Source organism: Sinohyriopsis cumingii, chromosome 1, assembly GCF_028554795.1.
Source record: "Sinohyriopsis cumingii isolate HCF-2022 chromosome 1, ASM2855479v2, whole genome shotgun sequence".
Taxonomy (NCBI): domain Eukaryota; kingdom Metazoa; phylum Mollusca; class Bivalvia; order Unionida; family Unionidae; genus Sinohyriopsis; species Sinohyriopsis cumingii.
Genome location: NC_142961.1, coordinates 166,586,131 through 166,609,662, shown reverse-complemented (window position 1 = coordinate 166,609,662; position 23,532 = coordinate 166,586,131). Strand labels below are relative to the sequence as shown.

The 23,532-nt window shown below is 35.6% G+C and overlaps 1 protein-coding gene across 1 annotated transcript in view; it reads left to right on the top strand.

Annotated features, from left to right (window-relative positions):
- LOC149808324 (proteasome activator complex subunit 4B-like) overlaps positions 1–23,532 on the top strand; it is a 155,972-nt gene that overhangs the window by 21,926 nt on the left and 110,514 nt on the right. The window contains exons 8-14 of the mRNA XM_089975872.1: positions 1,113–1,232; positions 4,358–4,447; positions 8,212–8,270; positions 9,710–9,916; positions 12,880–13,066; positions 16,502–16,591; positions 22,354–22,418. Coding sequence (XP_089831998.1) covers positions 1,113–1,232; positions 4,358–4,447; positions 8,212–8,270; positions 9,710–9,916; positions 12,880–13,066; positions 16,502–16,591; positions 22,354–22,418 — 818 coding nt within the window. The remainder of the gene's footprint in view (positions 1–1,112; positions 1,233–4,357; positions 4,448–8,211; positions 8,271–9,709; positions 9,917–12,879; positions 13,067–16,501; positions 16,592–22,353; positions 22,419–23,532) is intronic.

Here is a 23,532-nt window from a genome sequence, read left to right as displayed (position 1 = left end):
GGTGGTCGCTAATGACAGTGTATTTATATAATAAAATCAATAACTTTTGTGCAGTTCATTTTTAAATATTGTAAACTTTTCCTTTACTTGGTACTACATGGCCATTTGTGTGCTGAGGTGAAAAACAACTCCTACATATATAGATAAAAACTACCATGGGTTAAGTATTTTTGTTTATTGTCACACTAAGTCATCCATGCTAGACAAGCATACATATTGTCTAGACAGAAGGCCCGTTCTGGCAAGTGCACTTTAAAGCAGGAATAAATATGCCTGATATGTATAGATATATATATGTCAGGCATATTTACTCCTGCTTTAAAGTGCACTTGACTTTGACTACATGGAAGGACTTTCTGACAAGTGCACTTTAAAGTAGGAAAAAATACGTTGAGTGGTAAAATATCCATAAGAAGCACAGTATATTGTATATTGTGATAGGTTGCCATAGGTTAACGGTATATTGTAGATGTGAATATGTGAATTAGACAAGTGCATGCTGCGTGCTTTTCATGTGAGACGTTAGTTGTTAGTGGTTAATCGGTGTAATTATTGATGCAGGTTACAAGAAGCCTGTGACTTTCATATAGTAAATCTTGCTTCTTGGGGTGGATAATAATATCTTAGAGCCTTGAAGAAGTGATCAAAACAACAATGTAAAAGAACATTTATTGTTTTTGGACTTTGATTTCATAGAAAAGAATGGGTTTTTTTCTTAAATATTGTTTTATATATTTTATATCCAGTCATAGTATGTAGGCAGGCTGGGTGGGTTGGAATATACTGTGTCAGTTAAACATTTTGATTTTATATCTTAAAATGAACAAAAGATTCTGTTATAATGAAAGGCATTAATTTGTAAATGGCATAGGATCATTTTAATCTGAATTTATTTTCAGTATGATAGTGTTTTCAATGGTTGCTGGGGACTAGTAAAAGTAGAGTTGATCCATATAATCGTTGATTGTTAGAGTCAGGTTTTTAAACACCCCTTTTCTTTACTTTTACCCAAATGCCTTTTGAGATAAGGGCCTTGAACTTTACTTTCCATGTCTGTCCTGTAACTTTAAAGTTCTTAAATGCTATAATTTATGGTTTTTGTTTATTAACAGATTTTCAACAGATTTCTCCGAAGCTTTAACCTTCCTGTGGGTCAGCAGGATGCACTAGTTGGACGGTCAGGCAGCAACTATGACATGACCCATTCTGTACAATGGATTGTAGCTCTTCTGGTATGTGTGTCTCTGGTGATAAATGACCCATTTAACTTTTGATGGACAAGACATGCTTGAATACAGTAGTTCCTAACATTAACAGTCATCACCTTTGTGAACTTCTTGAAAACAAAAGTGAAGGCAGAATGTAGGAGTCATATCTGGCCCTGGATTCATGAAACATTTCAAATTTTCTTTGTAAATTTTCAATATGTTATTGCTTAATTTGCAATTTCAAGTTTTTTGCTGAACATTTAGCAGGCAATAAAGATTAACATACAGTCCATAATATCCTGCCTGGAATAGTCTTGTTTTTTTCTCTAAGGGAAAAGTGAGGATTTCCTTAAATTTGAGGAATTCCTCAAGTATTTTTTCAAGATTAAAAAACTCCAATATGTATGTTTTTAAAACTAAAGAGATATTTTTCATCACTTGTATTATATGTACTATAAAAAATTCCAGTCCTAACTGAAATGGTATAAGGAAGATGATGCATTATCTCAATTCAAGAACAGTTTTGGAGAAATTTAGTGGAACTTGAACCTGGTTTGCTAGGTAAAGACTTTCTGTGTAGAAGAAGGAATGACTGTGAGCCCAAGGGTGCAAAGTCTTTCTGAGTACTTGGCCAGATGTGTGCCCAAGGGTGCAAAGTCTTCCTGAGTACTTGGCCAAATGTGTTCCCAAGGGTGCAAAGTCTTTCTGAGTACTTGGCCAAATGTGTGCCCAAGGGTGCAAAGTCTTTCTTAGTACCTGGCCATATGTGTGCCCAAGGGTGCAAGGTCTTTCTGAGTACTTGGCCATATGTGTTAGCTTAGTAAGAGATGCATAGTTGTTATGTTACAAGATTACTTATCTGAACTAGAAAGGTATTTATTGATCATGGATGCAACATCACAATGACTGTAATTACCTAAATACAAATTTTGTATAATGTGTTATGGATAGGCAGATAGATGGACAGGTGACTATGGTCCTGGCACTGGCCTATCCCTGTAAGAATACACCTCTGTATAATAGACTTTTGTATGGCCTATCCATATAAGAATACACCTCAGTATAATAGACTTTTGTATGGCCTATCCCTGTAAGAATACACCTCAGTATAATAGACTTTTGTATGGCCTATCCCTGTAAGAATACACCTCAGTATAATAGACTTTTGTATGGCCTATCCCTGTAAGAATACACCTCTGTATAATAGACTTTTGTATGGCCTATCCATGTAAGAATACACCTCTGTATAATAGACTTTTGTATGGCCTATCCATGTAAGAATACACCTCTGTATAATAGACTTCTATAGATCCAGAATCAATGATAAAAATGGACTCGTAAACACTGAATTCATACTTATGTGTGACATCAAAAAATTCTGTCAACAAACGTAATTCATTATTAATTTGTTAGATATTGATGACATTAATTGAAAACCTCTTCAAGAGGTAAAAATGTCTGGTAGATATTTTTTGTTTTGTTATCAAGTAATATAATTCTATTAGTCTTGACTGGTTATTAACCATATATTTTGAGAATGGTAAAATGTTTTTTAAAAAAAATAGTACATGAGATGTTAGTAAAACAGATATTAATTTCCATTACTTAATTGCACAAAGTACCTCCACATTATAGTCAACAAAAAGCAAGATATGATACTTGTATATCTCTTTTCTCTTCATCAGTATTTCTTCATTGTGCCTGTAAACTTTACTTTGCTTAAAATTATTAGTTTGGCCATGTTTCATATTGTTATATACTTTTACTGCTGTGTAATAGAGTAGATTGATGCCAGTTAGTGTTATGTTGCTTAGTTTGGTGATTACAGCATATCAACACACGAAGACTAATTAGTGTAGAAGCAATTTGACGCAAATACCATGCCAGGGACACATGGTAGCCTACCTGGGCTGATCCGATGGTAGCATTCAAACCTGCACCTTTGCAGTTTTGAGTCCAGTGCACTAACCACTGAGTCAGAGCCACTTCTCTACTATTCCTCAGAGAAAATCTTACTGCAGTTTTAAAATAAATCCTTATTTGAATGGGGTTTTGAAATATCTGGGTGAATATTAGCACAATTCATCCAGTAAAAATTAGCATGTGTAGTATTTAACATATTCATTTACATGTATCATTGTTTCAGTCAGGCTATACCTTAATGGGATTTGTACAAAATAGAAACCAAGTTGCTCTGAGAAAGATATTTAATGTACCAAAAGTGGTGCACATTTATTTTTTAACAAGATACGTTATTTTTCCTTCAAGCTGATAAAGATGTACCAAGCAATGTTGTTTCATGGTAGTTTTTATAAAATTAAAAAAATCATTAAAATGATCTGTTTTGATTGCGCTGGTAGTTTAACAGAAACAATATATTTTTCCCTTTTCTCCTAATTCCACATAAAAACATTTTTGATCATTTGGAAATAATTGTGTACTTGTATATCCAGTGAAATTTGTTGGCTGAGAGGTTAGTATTGATTAAAAATGAAACCTTCAAGTAACATATTGTGATAATTTCCACCCCAGTTTTGTTAACATTTTTTATGGAAAGAAAAATATGTAGTCTATGCAATTTATATATGCACATGCTTCCAGTCACATGATATGACCTTGATCACATAGCACAATTTTATCATTTGTAAAGGCAACAAATTCTTGCCAAGAGTTGAATATCATGCTCAGATCAGGAAAGGAATGAAATGATTGTAGCCAGTAAAACCCATGAAAGTTGAGACAAAAGTTAAGCTGAAATAAAAATTTCTGGCAACTTAGATTCCACAATGGTGGAACCAAAAAAGAGAAATATTACATTTTCAAGAAATCACTTGACAGCAGAAACTTTGCAAAGGCTGATGATATGTTGGAGTGGCATAAAAATAAAATTATAGACTGCTCCTTTTCCTGGGGTTTGAGAGGATGATCTGAGGCATCAAAGAAGAGAATCTTAAGAATGTTATTTATATGTTTTTTTCATCCAAATAACATGTAAAATAGACTATGTAAATGATATATAATTTTATTGTGACTTTGGTCCATTTATGATCACACTGTTGGTTCACTTTTTCAAGTGAATGGGGCCATACAGTCTTTTTTTTCTCAAGCCTGGCTGACACTATCATCAATTTTTTAAACTTTTATTATAGGGAGGAGGATCAAGTGGTCAATTGTATGTGGACAAATTGTTCAACACCTTACAAACTTTTTACCATCCTTCCAACATTGGCAAGTGGACAGTAAGTATACTTTTTCGGTTTGATTTTTAAAGCATTGCTTTTGCATGTACATAGTTGGCACTAGAATTTCCTAAGTAGTCACAGAATATGTTTGGTATACCATACAAAGATCTGTGGAATTTTAGACTTCAACTTCCTCTGGCTATATGCTTGTGTTTTATAAATTTCCCTCATTATATTAGCATGCTCCCTCACAAATCCATCCCTACTAAAAGACAAAAATCTTTTCATGTCCAGCTCATATAGACAAAGGGCAATAATTCTTGACCATTACCTCCCCATGCCACCTCCAGTTGTCACTAGTTTTAAAGTTTCACTGGTGTACTGATAACAAATACATTATACCTCCTACAATCCAAGCTAGCTTAGTGTTAAAATTGGGCCATCTGACTTTAAATTTTGATTTATTGTGTTGGATAATCATTCTTCTACATATTGTATACATTATTTTAAATTGTTTTCCAAATTTGAGTGGCCAGCTTAGATTTACTGTGATCTTAGTGACAGATCCATCCATTTAGCTGTACTGTTGGTGACATACCCTTACTAAGACAGAGATTTCAATGAGAAGTCTGTCCATCCAGCCAGGCCTTTGGTGCGGCTGGTACTGGTGATAGCTGGACCGTCTTCCATACAGCCATCATCCAGGCTGACCATACACCAGGCAAACCAGCTGGCCTTTCTGGCAATACCATACCTCCATATCTTCACTGCTTATCGACATAGGAAAGTTAATGACATTTTCAATGAGGATGGAATTGGGTCATCGATACCACCTGATATGGCTCATCCAGGGCTGCAAGCATAATCAGATCAGGACTTGACGCACAATGAGTGTGACGAAGCTCCTATATATCAGCTGTACTCGGACCTAACCATAAAACAGGCTGAAGTTAGCCTCAAGACCACAGTCATTGACATTTATACGGTGTTGGCAACTTCAGAATGCCCTCTACCTCCTTCCACTCCCCAAGACTATAAAGTTAAATCATTCGTAGATTTTAATCAGGAGGAAGAGATGCTGTCCTTTTGGCTGCTTCCTCAATCAGCTAAAATTATGGAGATCATTTACTGCCAGTTGGGTAAAATTGCTGACCTCGGGAATCCTAAGGATTTGTTTTCAGGAAGCCAAGTAGCAGCAATGTTCTCAGCTTGCTGGTACCGTACTCTCTCTGACGTCTTCAGTACTGATCTCCCTTGACAAAAGAGAAAAGAAATTAACAGAAGTTCACATGTCCACACCACTGTTTTTAAAGTAGACAAAAATGTGTTCCATGCCATGTCAAGCTATTCCGGAACATAATCACTATGTATTAAATATTAGATTTAAAGGCTAATGTGTTGACTGTTCAGCCTGACATGATGTATGTCTGCAGTCCACGTTACTTAAGCCTGATCATACCCTGGTTTTAAGAATGATCCTGGTTGGGTCACTATTACTGTTTTGATGAAAAATTTAAGAAGTTCAGAGGCAGGCAGCTTATGTAATTCCCCTCTAACTCTACACTCAACCCACACAGGTGTTTCAAAACAATCGGTTCCCACCTCTGCAGAGAGATGATAAGCAGACAGGGGGTCAAGGGATCTTTTTAGTCATGTGTGCAATATAAATCCCAGCCCAATGCCAAGAGACTACAGTTAACAAAACTAGGAGGTAACGATAGAGAGGCGGCAAAATATCACATTTTTCTGCCTTCTGTCCTCCTAACCCTAGACATTGACCTATCCTCCCCACTGCCACAGACAGTCTACTTGTGGCTGCTTGCCTGCTCCAGTTTCAGGCTCGGTGGATCTCCCTATTCCCTCAATCCGATTGGTGATCCAATTAATTTCAGAGGGGCTTTGGAGTTCATTTATCCTACTCCGTCTCCTTTCCTCCTTGCCTCTCTTCACAGTCGTACCATCAGATTGGGAGAAGGATACCCGTCTACAACAGGAGAACGGGTCACTCATCAAAAACAGGCAGTAGAAATTGTGCAATAACCACAATATCTGGCTTTTTTTTCAAGGCTGTTTCTTATCATTGACCTGAGTTGCCCCAGCCAATTTATTACACCACCAAAATTCAAGATGGAGTCAGATCAAGCCTTCTCTCCATCTCATGGAACGAGTATGCTGTCAGTCTCAATCTGACTTGCAAATTTTCACATCCCTATCTACCCCATGTCATGGAAATTTCTCTGTTTTGCTTACCGTAACACTGTTTATCAGTTCAAAGTCCTACCCACTGGCCTCAACATTAGCTCTTGGGTTTTTATCAAGATTATGATTGCATCCTCACTCATTTTCAATCAACTTCATATACAACAATGGCAGCATACTTGAACAACATCCTCCAGAAACATATGGTAAGTTCTATTCTACTCCAAGGCAGAAATGATTTCTCACTTATAAATCATATAGGCTTTCTAGTGGACTAGGAAAGTCCGACTTTCATCCATCCCAGCATTTTGTCCATCTGCATATGGAGTTTGTCAGCCTGAATCTGGTACAGCTTCCTTATGTTCATGTAACCAGGATCATCAAACTCATCAAGTCCATATCCAATGGGATTTGGATTTCAGTGAGAGAGTTCTTGCAACTCATTAGATTTTTCAATGTGGCAGCAGACTTGACCCACACATTTCTAGCACAAGGGTACCCCCTTTTCAAGTCCCCTCGATCAAACAGTGTGTGTGTGTTTTGGATTTTTAATGTGCTTTTAACAATTTTTCAGTCATATCGCTATGATGTCTGTAGTGTGACAGTTTATAGTGATGTCTTGCACTGGGGCATCATGCTGCAGACATGTAGCATGATTTCCCACCCAGTCACATTATCCTGACACCAGGCCGACCAGTCCTAACGCAAACCTCTAAATATTGAGTGCCTAACGAGGGAGCTGTTCTTACTATTTTTATAAGTCTTTGGTATGACTCGGCTGGGTCAGAACCTGCAGCCTCCTGCATCTGAGGCAGATGCTCTACAGTCAAACAGTCATGATCACACCTGAGATATGAGCACTCCTGCATTAGGGATGCATCCCATGTTGGCTAATCATGGGGGATCCCATTCAAGAAACCCCAAGTGGAAATAATGGTATGTATTGATGCCAGTATGTATAGTTGGGGTGCCTACCTGTTGCTGGATTCACCAGTGTCAATGGCACATGGGAACCAGGGGAGTGGTCTCTCCTCTGCATTAACTTTTCAGAAGTAAAGGTTGTCATAAATGCCTTTCAGTTCTGGAAAGATTGGCTTTCAGGCAAAATGGTCCTCATTATGTCTGACAACTATGTGGTGGTGTTCTACCTCCTCAAACATGGAGTCACCAAATCACCTGACCTGTGTGTTCTGATTTGGCAGCTAAAAAAATAATGACACCTAGTGGTGGCATGGGGAGGTAATGGGCAAGAGTTATTGCCCTTTGCATGAGATAGACTTTACATGACAATTTTCGTCTTTTAGTACTGCTGGATTTGCGAGGTAGGAGGTAGATATTCCTAATATAATATGATTGAGTAAGTATTCTTGGAGAGACACAATTTACCTAAATATTTCTTTTCTTTTCAAATAAATCTTTGATTTTAATTTTCCAGGTTTGCAACTTTATTTTGTAACAAACTGGATATCTTTTATCATTTGTTCATCATAGAAAATACATTACATAACCAATTACTGAATCACTTGCATGCAATTGTTCTTCAATTTTATTAATAGATAACTAAAAGACCAAGTTTTGTTAATGAGACAGTATTTAGTATCCATTCTTTTTCTTATTTTTAGGTAAAACTGAGTGGTTTATTGATGACATTTCCCAAATTGTTTGTCAGACGTCTTCACAAGTAAGCATTATTGAATTACATTAAGTCACAACATTTAAGTGAAACTAAGTGATATTTTTGATGACATTTTCCAGATATTTGTTTTCAGACATCTTTTAAAATGAACATTACAAATTTATGTAAGTCACAACATTTTAATGAAAGTGTATGATTTATTGGTAACATGTTGTTAATTGTTTATCACACATCTCCACAAGTACTGTAAGTCACAACATTTTAAAGAAAGTCAGTGACATTATTGGTTTTTCCCAAATTGTCAGTCAGATGAGCATTACTGAATTGCTGAAGTAACAACATTTGGTGAAACTGATATTTCCCAGCTTGTTTGTAAGGGCTCTTTCAGTAAAGATACATAGGACCCAGGGAAGGCAATTTCACTGTGGAGTACTCACCTATAGATGCAGTTAAAAATTTTGTATCATTTTCATATGAACTCTGAGTAATTAGAGTACCCTGGCATATATTTACAAAAAGAAAAAAGAAACAAGCAAAAAAAACTGCCTTCCCAGGGTACCATCTATGTTTAAATGGAGCAGCCTTCAGATGTCTTCAGACGTAAGTATCACTGAATTACTGTAAGTCGTATCATTTTAATGAAACTTATTGGTTTATTAATGACAGTTTCTAAATTTTTTGTTATTTGAATTAAGCAAGGTAATTAAAGATTTGTGCATGTTAAATTTGAGTGATATTCATGATATATGATGTAAATGCTGTCTAAAAACTTGTAGAAATACCTATTTAACCAGAAGATGATTTTGACTGTTTTTTCCTCAAAGAAGACAAAAGCTGTATTACATAAAAAATGTTTTTTTTGCTAGTAATAATTTGCTGAAATTTAATGATGCTAAAACATTGTGTTGTACTTTATTTAAAATAATTAGTGTAAATTGACATTTGTTTTTTTCACAAATAATTTTAAAATGTCTTGTGTTATTTTTCCATTCCTCAACCATTTGAAGCAAAGCAAGAACTTTTTATCCATCCCACCAATATATACTTGTGTGCATTGCATGTATTATTGTTTTCAGTTTTATGTACATATTTAAGCTGGGGACGTCAAGCCTTTATGTATAATCAGAGGTGATTTTTTTAATTTGTTACAATTTAAAACATTCCTCTGAAGAGGTACTAAATGTACTCACTCACAAGTCAGATCCAACTGCAAACAGCATAGACCCAGATATGCAGTTGCATAATGTGCTGGCAAATTAGTGTGTTGCTTGTTCTTTTGATCATTCCAGACAAACCGCTGGACCTAGATTTACTGGCATATTAGATGTGAATATTTATTATATGATATTGATGGGATGGACAGAAAAAGTAATAAATTACTGAAAAAACTTTGGAAAGAATTGTTTTGCAGCAGATGTATACTTTCCGTGTCATAATTTCATATTACATTTAAGCAAACTATCTGATATATCTTATGTCACCAGAGAGCGGTACAAGAAAGAGAGTTGGGAGCAGCCAATACCAGAATCTCACAAGCTAACAGATAAGGATGTGACCCATTTTGTGGAGAGTTTCCAGCCTGTTGTGTTCACCTCCATGTTCAGTAAATACGGCAGCCAGGATTCGGCAGTTGCCCTCAAACATCTGTCAACCATGAGACCAGAACTCATTGTGCCAACTCTTCTTGAAAAGTAGGTTGTGATATGTGACCTATATATGTAATGGCCTTTGTCTTTAGGCATTGACTTTAATAACCCTAATTTGTTTTTTTTTTTTTGTTTTTTTTGGGGGGGGGTGAGGTCTACTCAATTGGACATTTATCATAATTAAAGTAATTGTTGATTTAATTTTGTAGATCTAACATTGTTTTCTATCTAACTTCCTTATCATGTATATTCACAGATGTGATCCCTTGTGATTTCAGTGAAAACAAAAATAGCATGCAGAAAGAAGTGGTGTACAGTGCTTTAGCATGATTTTTATTTTGTTGATCTTTAGATGTGTGAACAGGAGCTCTTTTGCCCATTTTTTTGTTGTTGTTGTAGTTGTTGTACTATTTAATATTGGTGGTTTTGGTGGGGTTTAATTCCATTTTTCAGCACATAATAGGCTATACATAGTGGCCAATACATTTGATGGAGACAGAAGATGCCAAGAAGGACCACCAACCCATAGCTGCAAGCAGGCTTTCTCACATATCCATTTTGATTGTGCTGAGACTTAAAACCATGTGGACAGAAGTGAGATGTGAATGATCTGTAAAGGCGAGCGCCTTAGACCACTTTGCCACCCGGGAACCATTGTACATTTATAAATATATTTGAAAGGAAATATACATTACTTAATACAGCATCATACAGATCTTTAAATTTTATTATGCTTGTTCATATACTGAGGACTGTTAAAGATGATTTTGTGTACAGTGGGATATTAAAGACATAAACATACCCAACTTAGTACTTAAAAATAAAATGTGACCATGGTGAACGTGTTGTGCCTTGCTATCTGACTTCAGCCAGGCTGATTGTCACTTTCTTTGAATGTGCAGAAGACATATAGGATGGGTAGGATCAAAATTACTGCTGCTGTTGCCTATGTTATGTATAGATCATTTGAAACTTCACTTATTTTATTCAGCAAAGGAAAAGGGACAAACTTGCTTACAATGCTGTATGTTTCTTTTCAGTTGTCCAGTTGGTGGTCACATTCTTTTGAGTGCAGATTAAATGAATAATTTATTTTGAATATTTTCAATTACAAAGCCTGCTTTCAAATTTTGTTTTTTAAACTTAATTCCAAATTTCAGTTATTTTATATAACATTTTTAATAGAATTTCAAAGGCATTGATAATCTCTCCATGGCTGCAAAGGTTTATAAAGGTCAATAAGTGCAAAAATGGTCAGATTACAACTTCTCTAATCCTTTCTCTTTTGGATTCTAAGGTCTGTTAAAGGTCATAATGGGGCATAAATTTAATAAAACTAATTGATTTTGTTTATTTGCTTATTTTATACATGTGTATTTGTACCTTGTTTTTAGGGCCTATAGTTGTATTTTAAGACTGTGCTTGAAATTTCTTACATACATTAATTAGCTTAGATAATTTTTCTGTAGTTTGCAGTGCCTAACTTTGCCAACAATGTTGCAGATTTCTAGTTATTATTAAAGAATAAGTACACAGGAAACCAGCCCTCTGAAATTTGGCTTAGCCATCTGGATATGATCCAAGCATCCATGAATGCACTAAACATAGTTTATATTTCTAATAACAGTCACTTTTTCTGTACTTGGCCCTGTTTAAACTTCAGCTTAGTACTACAGACAGAAACATTTTGATTGAAAATGTTCATTAAAAGTAATTGCTTAATAATTTTTCACAAAATATTGTTAAAATTTTTTAAAACAAATTCTCTGTTAAGAGATTAAGAGAAGAAATGATTTAAAACATGCAACATTCACATTACATGTTGTTAGAGCTATACTTGTATTTGCATAAAAAGGAACATGATCATCAATAAATTTCTGGCAATTTCTATACATCCTCTTGATCCAGTGTGATGTACTGTTACCATTACCTTGCAAGCCATCAGTATTCTCAGTAATTTGATTAATGAGTATCATAATATTTCTAACACACAATCATAACCATTTCTTATAATATTTTCTATATATACTTGCTTATAAGTTGAGTCCAGCTGCAAACAATATAGACCAGATCTGCCATCACATGAGCAGATAAGGGTACGTGTTGTTTAATGTGCATATTGTTCCTTACAAACTGCATTAACTCTGATCTGTCTGCACATTATGTAATGGCATATCTGGGTTTGTGCAGTTTGCAATTGGCCTTGACTTATAAGTGAATACAGATGGTAATTTCATTTTCACTAATCTAACATACAGTAAGCTTCATGTTATGCTCATATTATTCTGCTCTAATTGATTGAAATCCTTGCATTTTAGATGAATTATATACTGATGGAAAGATATCATAGTATGAAACCTAATTTAGCATATGTCACTTTTTTAAAAAGTAATTGAAATACTTTCTTTGGAGGGTGACCATGAAACATCTAGAGGGCAACTATCATAATATGCATTATAAGCTCTAGGATATACTTTTTAATAATGATAACACATTTTGTCTTTTAGTTTGGATGGAGGAGAAAAATATAACACATTTTTGAGTTAGCTGATGTTGAAAACTAAAATGCCTTATGGAGCATTTATTCCTGTAGATTTGAATTACATATGTCACACTTTGTAAATTTTGTATTAATCATCCTCCTATAAGGAGACCACTGTCATAAATTCATCCTCAATCCTTACTGCATGACCATAGGATGGTGGCCACTTTTTTATCCAAGTAGTACAGAAGTGAAATCTAGTGCACTTTTTCTGGTTGTACTTCTAACCAATGGTATTTATATAAAAAAATTATTTATGATATTCTTAAGGTGAATGGGGAGAAGTTTGTGATATAAATTTTGTTTTTTGATATGATATTTTTAATGAACATCCAGAAGTTTGGAAATTTGTGAATAGTAATTTTCCAAGAAGTAGAATATTAGGTTTTACCTTCTGGACATTAGTTGCAACAAATAATTACAACGAATGCTAGAAGTTAATCTTTTTTCTTTTTCTTTTTCCTAGAATGTATCCAGCAATGGAGACCCTTATAGAGCCTCACCGGTTGATAGCTTGTATGAACTGTGTGGTATCTGTAGCACGCCCCATGCTGAGAGCAGGCAAGTGGTACCCCGAGGGACCCTCACATGTTTTGCCTCTTTTGAACCTCTCAATACCAGGAATAGACCAGAATGACTTCAAAAAGTGCCTGGTAAGAGAAAACTGTAATGGATTGATGAGAACTATTGGTAATAAAATTCCTTTTTTGTTATATATTAATAATGTCAGTTGTATTTATGGTTGATATTATTTGCAGCAGTATACCTTTTAAGTTCTCAAATTCTCAGACACAGATTCATTCTAGCAAGCTGTAGAAACTTCTGTCTATAAACTTTTAAAAAGGTAATTCTATTTAGCCCTTCATTGTGGTGAATGGCATAAACTCATGATGGCAACAACAGTTCTGACAGTTTCTAGTTCTCCTGGTCATAGACATGGGTAACTTTTGGGATGGTTGTCGTCTGTCATGCATTGTCCTTCTGTTAGCACAAGTTTGTTATTCCTCCTAAACTTCTTAGAGGATTGCTTGTAAACTTTGCACATACATTCATCCCTTGGTCTAGTTGGCCCTTAAGTGAAAATGGTGCTGCTCGGACATAAAATGTAATTGCCACATTGTCCATCTCAAAATCATGTTATTGAGACTTCTTCTGAATGGATGTTCATTTGAACATGGTGTTTTTACTGACAGACTTCTTATGTTGTCACGTTTGTCATAAATATAAATGGTGCAGATCTGATGTCTATTATGGCCATCCAGCAACCGTCGTGAAAAACTTGTTGTTGCTTCTCCTGAATGGAAGGTTATATTAACATGGGCTTTTCACAAAAAGACCTCCTCAGATGACTTCTTGGTCTGTAGTGAAAATAGTACCTGTAGCATCGTGAGCTTTACTTCAGTACAAGGTCAACATGAACTTGATGTCAGCTTGGCATTTTAATGGGAGAGCTATTTAAGTGTCAACAATTTAATAATGATATTAAAGAACTCTGCACTGTGCAAGAATGAATCTATAATAAAATTGTCAGTTGATAATGTTTTAGACTAAATTCTCTTGCTACAAAATGGTTTTGACTGAATTGATATATTTTATATTTCTTTTCTTTATTAAATTAAACATAGAATTCTTCTTTGCTTACATAAATGTTGATTAAATTTGTGGTGCAATATTGAGGGGAATATACACCTAATGAATGCTCTCCAGTAGATGCTTCTTTATATTTGCATTTATCTCTTACTGCGATAACAGTATTGATACTTTAAGATACCCCATTTGTGGAATTTCATTATGCAGTGATATGTATATAGAGGATATTTGCTTGAAATGAGCAAATAATATATATTTCATTGTGTGGGTGAAAAACTCAGTATTTTCACTAAGTGGCAAAGTGACAGCTAAGTTTTTCACCCATGAGATGAAATATATCTATTATTTACTTGTAACAAGCACATTTTCTTTTTCTTTTGTGCTGAAACATATATGCTGTATAACAGATTGAAGTTGCAGATTTCTTACTTGATACCTTGCAATGGTATCAAAAATTGCTTGGCGCTCAGTATTAAGAGGTCAGTGCTAGACATCTCTATAAACTGCCACACTGCAGACATCATAGCATATGACTGAAAAATTGTTAAAGCTATGCTAAAAATCCAAATGTCACACACACACACATACCATGCAATGTGCACGGCTTACTATTTTCTATTGTGTTTTGTGATTATTTACACAGAAAATATAAATGGTTTTATAATTCTCTTTCCCTTTCAATGAAAAAAGCACATCAAGATAAAAAAATTCACACCTTGTTGGATTTGAAAATGAGTCATCATTATTGGGAGGCAGCCATCTCTACCAATTGGCCACATAAGCATCTATGAATAACTTCGAATTTCATGTTTATCTTATTATCAACACAAAATTATTAATTGTAATTCACTCCAGTGAATTAACACAATAATTTTACTTGGAAAATCCAGTATTTCATAGCCGAGCATAAAATGTGTAATTGTTTTGTCACTCAAGTCAGTATCAAGTGTACAACCAGTTTAATAAAGATGAAGCAGAACAAACAATTTTTTTTCTGTATTAACACTATTACAGCAAGGTTAATTATTTGGGAGTGGCACTCTTTAAGACAAAAGAAAATATTGTTAATTTATTTAATATCTTTCTCAAATATTATATAGTGTGGAATACTTCATTTTGTATCACTATATTACATCACCATAATGAGTATACTGTGGTTGTATTTGGTCTTCTACCTCAGGTGTACACACTTCCGGTCAGAATGCCTGTCACAGAAGGGCACATAACTGGTATTTATACCCTTGAAACCCATTGGTCATATGCTGAGATAGATGGGAAAAAACTTGGTTGTAAGCTCACAAGGGAAACACATAATACTTACACAGTTTATTTATACTTACACAGTTTATTTGTTGCGCCAATCAACCCTACAAGTTATATATATCATCATGTATGTATTAAAAAATGTATCCCATGTTGTTGATCATCCATATAAACATATGAACCACTGAAAGTTAGTATTTAATGCTGAGACTTGTGAGAATTATTTTATCTTGAGCAACACTATATTTTTCTTTTATGACACCAAAATTTATCACAGTATTGATTGCACATCTGATATGGCCACCACAGTAGCCATCTTGAAAATCTTGAAATTATGACTCCTAAATGGATGATCATGTCAATGTGGGTTTTCTATAAAAAAATAGTTTTTAAAATGGCCTTTTGGAACAAAATTAAAACAGAGTGGATCTGATGTTTAATATTGCCACCACAGCAGCCATCTTAAAAATCTTGTTACTGATATATCTCCATAAAGGAATGTTATATTGACATGGTTTTTACACCAGAAGACAACTCATATTGTCTGGATGGTCGTAAATGAAAATGGTACCCAGTATGGTCACCACTATGGCCGTCTTGAAAATCTTTGTTAACACTACTGGTCAGCATGAGGTTTTGACATAAAAGCTTCTTATGTTTTGTTTGGCCTAAATAAAAATGGTACTGATCTGAAGTCCAGTATGGCCACCACAGAAGCCATTTTTAAAATCTTATAACTCATCCTTCAGAATGAATGGTCATCTTAGGATGGGGCTTTCACATAAAGACTTCTTATGATGGCTAATTGGTTCTAAATAAAAATGGTGCTGCTTGCCCGTCCAGTAGTAGCCATTGTGAAAATTTAGTTATCATTACTATTCCTGAAACGATGGTCATAGGAACAAGGGTTTTTACTAAAAGGCTTGTTAGGACATCAGTTTGGTCCTAAAAGAAAATGGCACCAATCTGAAGTCCAAATAGGTCTACCACAGCACCCAATTTAAGAATCTCATCAACACTGATTGTATGAATACTGTGCAGTTTTAAGGACTTCCTGGAAATTCTTTTCAGCCAGTAGAGCATCAGTGTCTGTGAGGGTCTTGTACATTTAATGACCAAAAAATTGGCATGTTCAGTGAGATAATATTTGCATATATTAGTAAGATTCTCTCTTGTGTATATGGTTCAGAAATTATTTTGATAAAGATCCTGATAATTTTCTTTAAACCTTTCAGGTAACCTTTCAGATGATTTCAACCTTTGTTGCAATGGTACCTATTGTTGATTGTTCTGATGCAGTACATCTTCGCAGTGACCTGACGGAGGTAAGTCAATATGCTAGCTCTCCTCTCTGTACGGTTGACAATATTTTTTTCAGGTAACCTCAGAAGCAGGTATTTAAAGTGTATTTGGTTACAAGACTGAGTGCGCTTAAGGTATAGTCCTTTATCATGCATTTGTAATGTGTTCATTATCGTTAGCTACAACTTCATAAGAATTACTTAACAAATTTACACACGATTTTACAGGGAGCATTTTGTCATCAAGGCCTGTCATATCTGTTCAATGGATACTAATTCATCATTCGGTATGACCACCAGACTTGAACTGTTTAAGCATTTTTATCCAGGTACCATGGTTTAGAATTGAGACATTTAGACTAGTTCTAAATGCTGTTCAGGAGGAAGAATTTGCAATTGGTTAAGGTCTTGAAAATGTGTACCTCCATATTCCAGTACACATTTTACAAAAATTATTGTCAGAGTGGTATCTCAGTTTTAAGTCATCTTCACGTCTGTGAGTCCCATCTACCCGAACAGAATACTCCCAGAGGATCATGTGATTTATATTCTAAGTTGGAACAAGAATCCCCTTGTTTCTTTTCAGCTCTGCCTTGGGTTCCACTCCAGTATTTCCCCATCTGACCATTTTACCCACTGTAAAAAAACGTTAAAACTGCATCAGGAATTTGTTTGCCATTTGAATCTCCTCAAGTTGGCAGCAGATATCATTGTCCTGGGTTGTCAGTTTTTGAAACCTTTGATGATTTTTTTGGTCTTAGTGGCAACCAAAACTTTGCCCCATGGATCAAGAAATTCCAATTTCAGGAAATGAAATTTAACCATCTCAGAAAGGCAAGGACCTCACAATCGGTAGTGCCATACAGGTTCGGCCTCCAGGAATTATGATCTTTACAGATCTGTGGGTTGATGTGCCCACCTGCTGCCCTTATTTTGGAGGTCAGTGGTTTGTGGCCTTCCCAGGACCGACTATTAGATATCAATCTTCTGAGATGAAGGCCATAGTGAATGAGTTTCAGTTTTGCCAGGAGACTCTGAAAAGGCCATCCTCATACCAACTCCACTGTGGTAAAAATATCAGAAGGCAGTGTGAGACCAAAGACCCTGACCTTTGCATCTAGATTTGGTATTTTTCTCAGCTGGTATCATGAAAAATCCATGTTCAAGTCCATCATATTCTGAGCAGACTCGGCATGATGGCAGACTCAGTTTCCTAATAAAATCAGCTAATCCAAACTGAATGGTCAATCCACTCCTCAGTATTCAGTAGAATATGTGCCTGCTGGTGTCAGTCACTTGTGAATCTATTTGTCTTTCCAGTCCCAGATTCAGAAGCCTGGGCAGTCAAGTAGAATCTGTTTCCATGGATTGGAATGGTCAAGAGGCATATGCCTTCTCTTCAACCCCTCTGATCCAAAAGGTCTTAAAAAAGTGAGGGAATCAATGCTGTCTGAACCACATTCCTAGCCTCAACTGGAAAAGATATGGATAGACAATCTTTTAAACTGGGTGCACAAATCCCAATGAAAATTGTTGGATTTTTCCCTACCTGCTCAAGCAATCTCACCTAAGGCATTTAACCCGAACTATTGAACTTGCAAAGAAGCCCTCAGGTGCAAACATTTTTTAAAACAAGTGGCAGACACAATTGCTTGGGCAAGAAGGCTCATCACTTGGAGAGTGTACAAGGGGACATGGAGAATGTTCTTCCATTGGTGTGCATTAGAGCTCATCACTCTACATTAAATCTTGGTACCACAAATAGCTGTTTTACTCCGGTGGCTTTTTGAGAATAAGATGATAGCGCCCGCCCACTATAAAAGGCTTCTCTTCCACAATCTCACATTTTTTGGTCACACCATGAAATGGAGGATGTAGGTCAAAACAAAGACCCCTCTGACCCTTCTGGTAAACTTAGACATGTCAAAACTTAAGACTTTGGTCCTGTATCTGAAAAATAATCTACCATTGCTTCTGTCATGGCTGAATAAAGCACCATTCAGATCTCTATCTAGAGCCTCATTTACATAATTTTCTTATCAGTGAGGTCCAAGTTCTTCTGGCTGCATGAGTGAGGTTCAAGTTGTTCTGGCTGCATCTGTGAGGTCCAAGTTGTTCTGGCTGCATCAGTGAGGTCCAAGTTGTTTGGCTGCATCAGTGAGGTCCAAGTTGTTTGGCTCCATCAGTATTTAATAGGAGTTTAATAAAATGTGTTATTTGTTCAATGTCTAGAGAACTAGCCCAGGAATGTTTTGTGAGATTTCTACAGTAGCTGCCAGCACAGCATTGTTTTGCAACTGTTCCCTAACTGACATAATCCATGACATGGGATGGAGGGCAGAGACAACTTTATGATTTTTCTCAGAGACCATTCATCCTAAAGGGTTCAGTTTGACCTTGTAGAGCCTATATCATAGCTGCCAACCCTCACGAATTTGGTGTGAATTTCATGACTTTTTTAGCGATTCACGGATTCACGCCGTAAGACAAAAATTCATGAATTTTCCGATCCTCAATTATTTTAAATCTTTAATAAAATAACCGATTTTCCATTAAGCGCTAGTTGTGATATTCGCAGTTGCCGAAACGGTCCGGTACCGCTGGTCACGATATTAGTAGATCTACAGCCGATTAGTACAGTTGGCCCGGTCGCAAGCATTTTAGCCTATTTTAATCTGTATGTATAAGAGTAGTTTTACAAGTGCTTCTGAGAGAAACTAGGGCCTAACCGGAAATTTGCTCCGCGCATGCGTCAAAACACTCATTCGAGTTACTGTTCAGCATCGCTCAGCATTGCATGTAAGATTTTGAAAATGTCTTCACCACCATAGAAAAAGAAATGTATTACTCAAAAAGTGAAGTTTAATTTGGAATATATCAAAAATTGGCCGTGCATTCTGCCATTAAACATTGATATTCATTCATGCTTTTTGCACTCAGTGTGCCATCGCAGAGACGATGTGAAGAAGAATGTCGGTTGCAAAAAACACGTAGAAGTTGGGGAAATTAAGAATTCGCAGATTTCAGCTCTGGAATATTTTAAACCATTGGCAGAAGACCCGCAGGCTACCAACGCTTAAGCATTATTTGTGAGTTTTCTTGTGTCGAACACAATCTACCTTTATCAGCTGGAGACCATGCTAAACATTTGTTCTGACATATGTTCCCGGACTCGAAAATCGCTTCCAAATTTTCCTGTGGAAGAACCAAAAATGCTGCAGCTCCTGTGCATTCCTCACAGCAACAGTGATAACAAAAGATTATTTTCTTTATTGAGGAAAAAAAAAAAGACAGACTTTAGGACCTCCTTAGCAGCGGAAAATTTGTCAACAATTTTAGTCCCCAAGATCTACCAGCAGGCAAGAAGTTGGAACTGTTTAGAAAACAAATTTACGATCAAGCAGTTGAGGAAGTTCAAGTCTGCCACAGTATCATGTCTTAATAAATAAATATTTCTGCATATATGTAGTGTTTTATTTTTATTTTGCGAACTTGATATAGCGTAGTATTGATAGTCGGAGTAGTCAGAGTGGATGGAGTTATTGTCATGGTATTTTTTCACGAATTTGTGTCCAAATTCACGACTTTTTATCCCTATTTTCACTAATTGTGAGCCTGGAAGGTTGGCAGCTATGCTATATCAACAGGTTATTCAACAGTGACTAGGTCATTCTCAACTTCCACTGGATTATGGGAAGGGTGTTTTGTCCTTATTAGCCATATCTAGGTATGTGGAGAAACTCCTCGGGCCCATGTATGTAACAAGATTTGAGGCTGCTTCTTGCACCTTAGGGATCAGAGATGGGATTTTCAATGAAACTGGAATGTAACTCCCTCCACCTCTTAACCATTCTCCTAAGTATTATGATTAGTTAATGTATCTGCAGAAACCAATTTTTTAAGTAAACTGTTTGGTTGATAGTGCTTTACCCTGATCATAATACAGTCACACCCTTACAGTGTCTGCACAGTTACCTGGTAACTGACTGAACGTGTATTTATGTTCTAATAGAAACAGATACATGTTTGGGATTCAGCGTCAATCCCTCTATCCAAGGAGAGATCACTCATGTCTGACTCCCCTCTATGTGGGAGGATGACTTTTTTTTATTGCTAAAAGTTAACATAGGAGTGCTGGATTTTCAAGGTAGTGGTCATACTCATAAGTATTTGCAAAGAAACTTATTTTATTTAAAAAATGGGTTTTTCCATATTGATTGGCCTTAAATTCATGGTAAATAATCTTCAGCATCATTTTCTTTTGATGGTAGTTTATACTAATATAGCCTTAGCCATATCTACATTTATTCTGTGTGTTTCTCTCGAGTGCTATCATTAGCTGAGGTTGACTGCATTTTGTATGTGCGTGTTTGCTTTGATTGAAATATTTCCTTTATTTCTCATAGTAGTGCTAAAAACATCCTATAGCCCGATGCCCGGGGATCATCAGATTTCAGATCAGGCCCCTCCTGTATTTTAAATGAGGTAAAAAAAATCTACTTTACATGAAAACATAGACCATGCTGATGAAATGTGGAAATTTATTTTCAAGATGTTAACTTGCCATAAATGGCTTGCTAAAAACACAAGTTTTACTCCTGAAACCCCTGACATGGTCATGTTTTGAGAAATAGTTTTCACTATTTGAAAATGGAACACCCCAACACATTTCAGTATATTCCTGTTACACATAGCATGTATAAATTGTAAACAGTCATGATTGGAGCTGATGTAAAACTATACTTTGGGTAGTTTAAATAGAGGCAGTTAAACAGCAAAGTGGTCAGGGATAAACCACCATTTCTTGTAGTACTTAATGCTCTCACAATGTCTAGAGTGATTGTTTGAAGGCTGCAGTGGATAAGACCATTGTTCTAATTTGCATAGGTAATAAAGATCATGAAGTGGAACAATCCAGTATAGGTAAATCAAACAGATGCTAGATGCGGATAGGCTAACAAAATTTATTACATATCACTGCCTTGAATAAGAATGTTTAAGCCATCTGTATTGAAGATTATTGACAAGTTTGTAAACAACAGCAATGTTTCTTCAAAGTCAGATTTTATCCCATATATAAAACAGAAAGCATGATTATTTTAGTCATCAGAATAGTGTTCCATGTGTGATTCATTTTTGCAAGCGATTTAGCAAAGCTAGCAAAAATAAATTTCAGAACTCTTGGTTTTACCTTGTGAAGCATGCCAGTAAAAAAGGAAGAGTGGTGCATTTAATTCTTTGCACATATGGCAAACAGAATACATGGTTCCTGTGTGTACCATGTCTTTTGACATAGGAATACAGCCTGTATGTAACAGATTCGACATGCTGAATTGAACATTTCAGTTAGTTCTCAACTATTAATTGAGCTATGCTTTTCATGATGATTTTAGCAATGAAATAGATAAATTGAAAGACGGTATAAGCAAATGCTTGTAATTGCACTGTTGATTTGTGTTGATAAAGCGTTACCAACTGTACTGGACAGAGGCCTTTAATTATAGTCTGGGCTTGTTGAATTTGAGTCTTTGCTTATGATTTTTTTTATAGTCACCAGACCTGGGTCTTGTGTCTAAAAAAAAATTCTTTGAGTACTGCGTATTATTTGCAAGGTTTATGGTTATGTTGCCTGTGCTATCCCAACATAACTGATGTAACAGAGATATTGAACAAAATTTTCTAAGGTTACTTTTTCTTAAAACTAGGATAAAGAAAATGGTTCCATAATATTTCAGTGCAGGCCCTGTATAATAACTTTGTTAGTAATTTTCTTGCTCTTATTTCAGGATGAGAGAGAACTATGTTCTGCAACAGCCCAGTTTGAAGACTTTGTGTTACAGTTTGTTGATAGGTATGTTCATACTTTTATTATTGATAGCTTTTTTCTTTCTATGTAGTGCTGGTTAATACTTGTAAATAATAGTTTGTTATGTCTTATGTCAAGGGCAGTTAATCTTTAGGTTCTTTATAGTATTGTAAAATGCACCTCTTCCTGAGTTTGCTGCAGGCTTGTTAGTCTTGGAATCTGATTTACAAAATTCTTTAGATTTAGTGCACATGCAGGTTTTGATGTTGATTAATATACTTGAGATTTGAGAGTTGAAACTTGTATAGTTTTAATATGTTAACATGTTGCTGGATATAGATGGTTGTTTTATGAAAATTAAATTAATGTAATAAAATTCAAAGAAAAAATTCCCAAGTTTGAGTACAATCATGCTAGGAAGTTTCATGAAAACAGTGCCACAGTATGTTCAGTTTTTAGTAGATTGATTGTACACGTCACACTTGAAGGGATGATAGTCTGATTCAGGTTAACCTTATAGTGTTCCATTGTTGGAATTTAGTCCATGCTCTTGGGTACCTATGCAGGCAGTGATGATAATTGAGGGCAGTCTTGTAGATGTGTCAGCTGCATAATAATAAGAATAAGAAGAAGAAAAAGAAGAAGAATAGTAAAAGTCTTTATTTATCAAGGGTGATTAAATTAGCTAACAGTTTACATTATGGCCCTCCAGTTAAAACAGCTATTAATAAAGAAAATCCATGTAAATAGTAAAAATTCACTGCTTAAAAGAAAGGGAATATAACAGAAATGAAACTTCAGAAGTAAGAACAGCTTCTCAAAAAATAATATCCTTAATTGACATCTATCTAAGTGTGTGGAAAGAGATGATGTAGATGTTATCATGTTTTAGGCATTTAAAATCATACTGGTTGATCTTTTCTGTAAACTGTATATTATCTTCATGTAGAAGGATTAAGGGGGTTTTCCCACACAGTACAGCCATGTAGAAGGATTAAGGGGATTTTCCCACACAGTACAGCCATGTAGAAGGATTAAGGGGGTTTTCCCACACAGTACAGCAGTAGATAAAATGTGGAAAAATAACTGTCTTTAAATATGTTACCCAGTTATAATACATTGGGAGTAATACAACAACCAATCCCTATATTAAGAGATC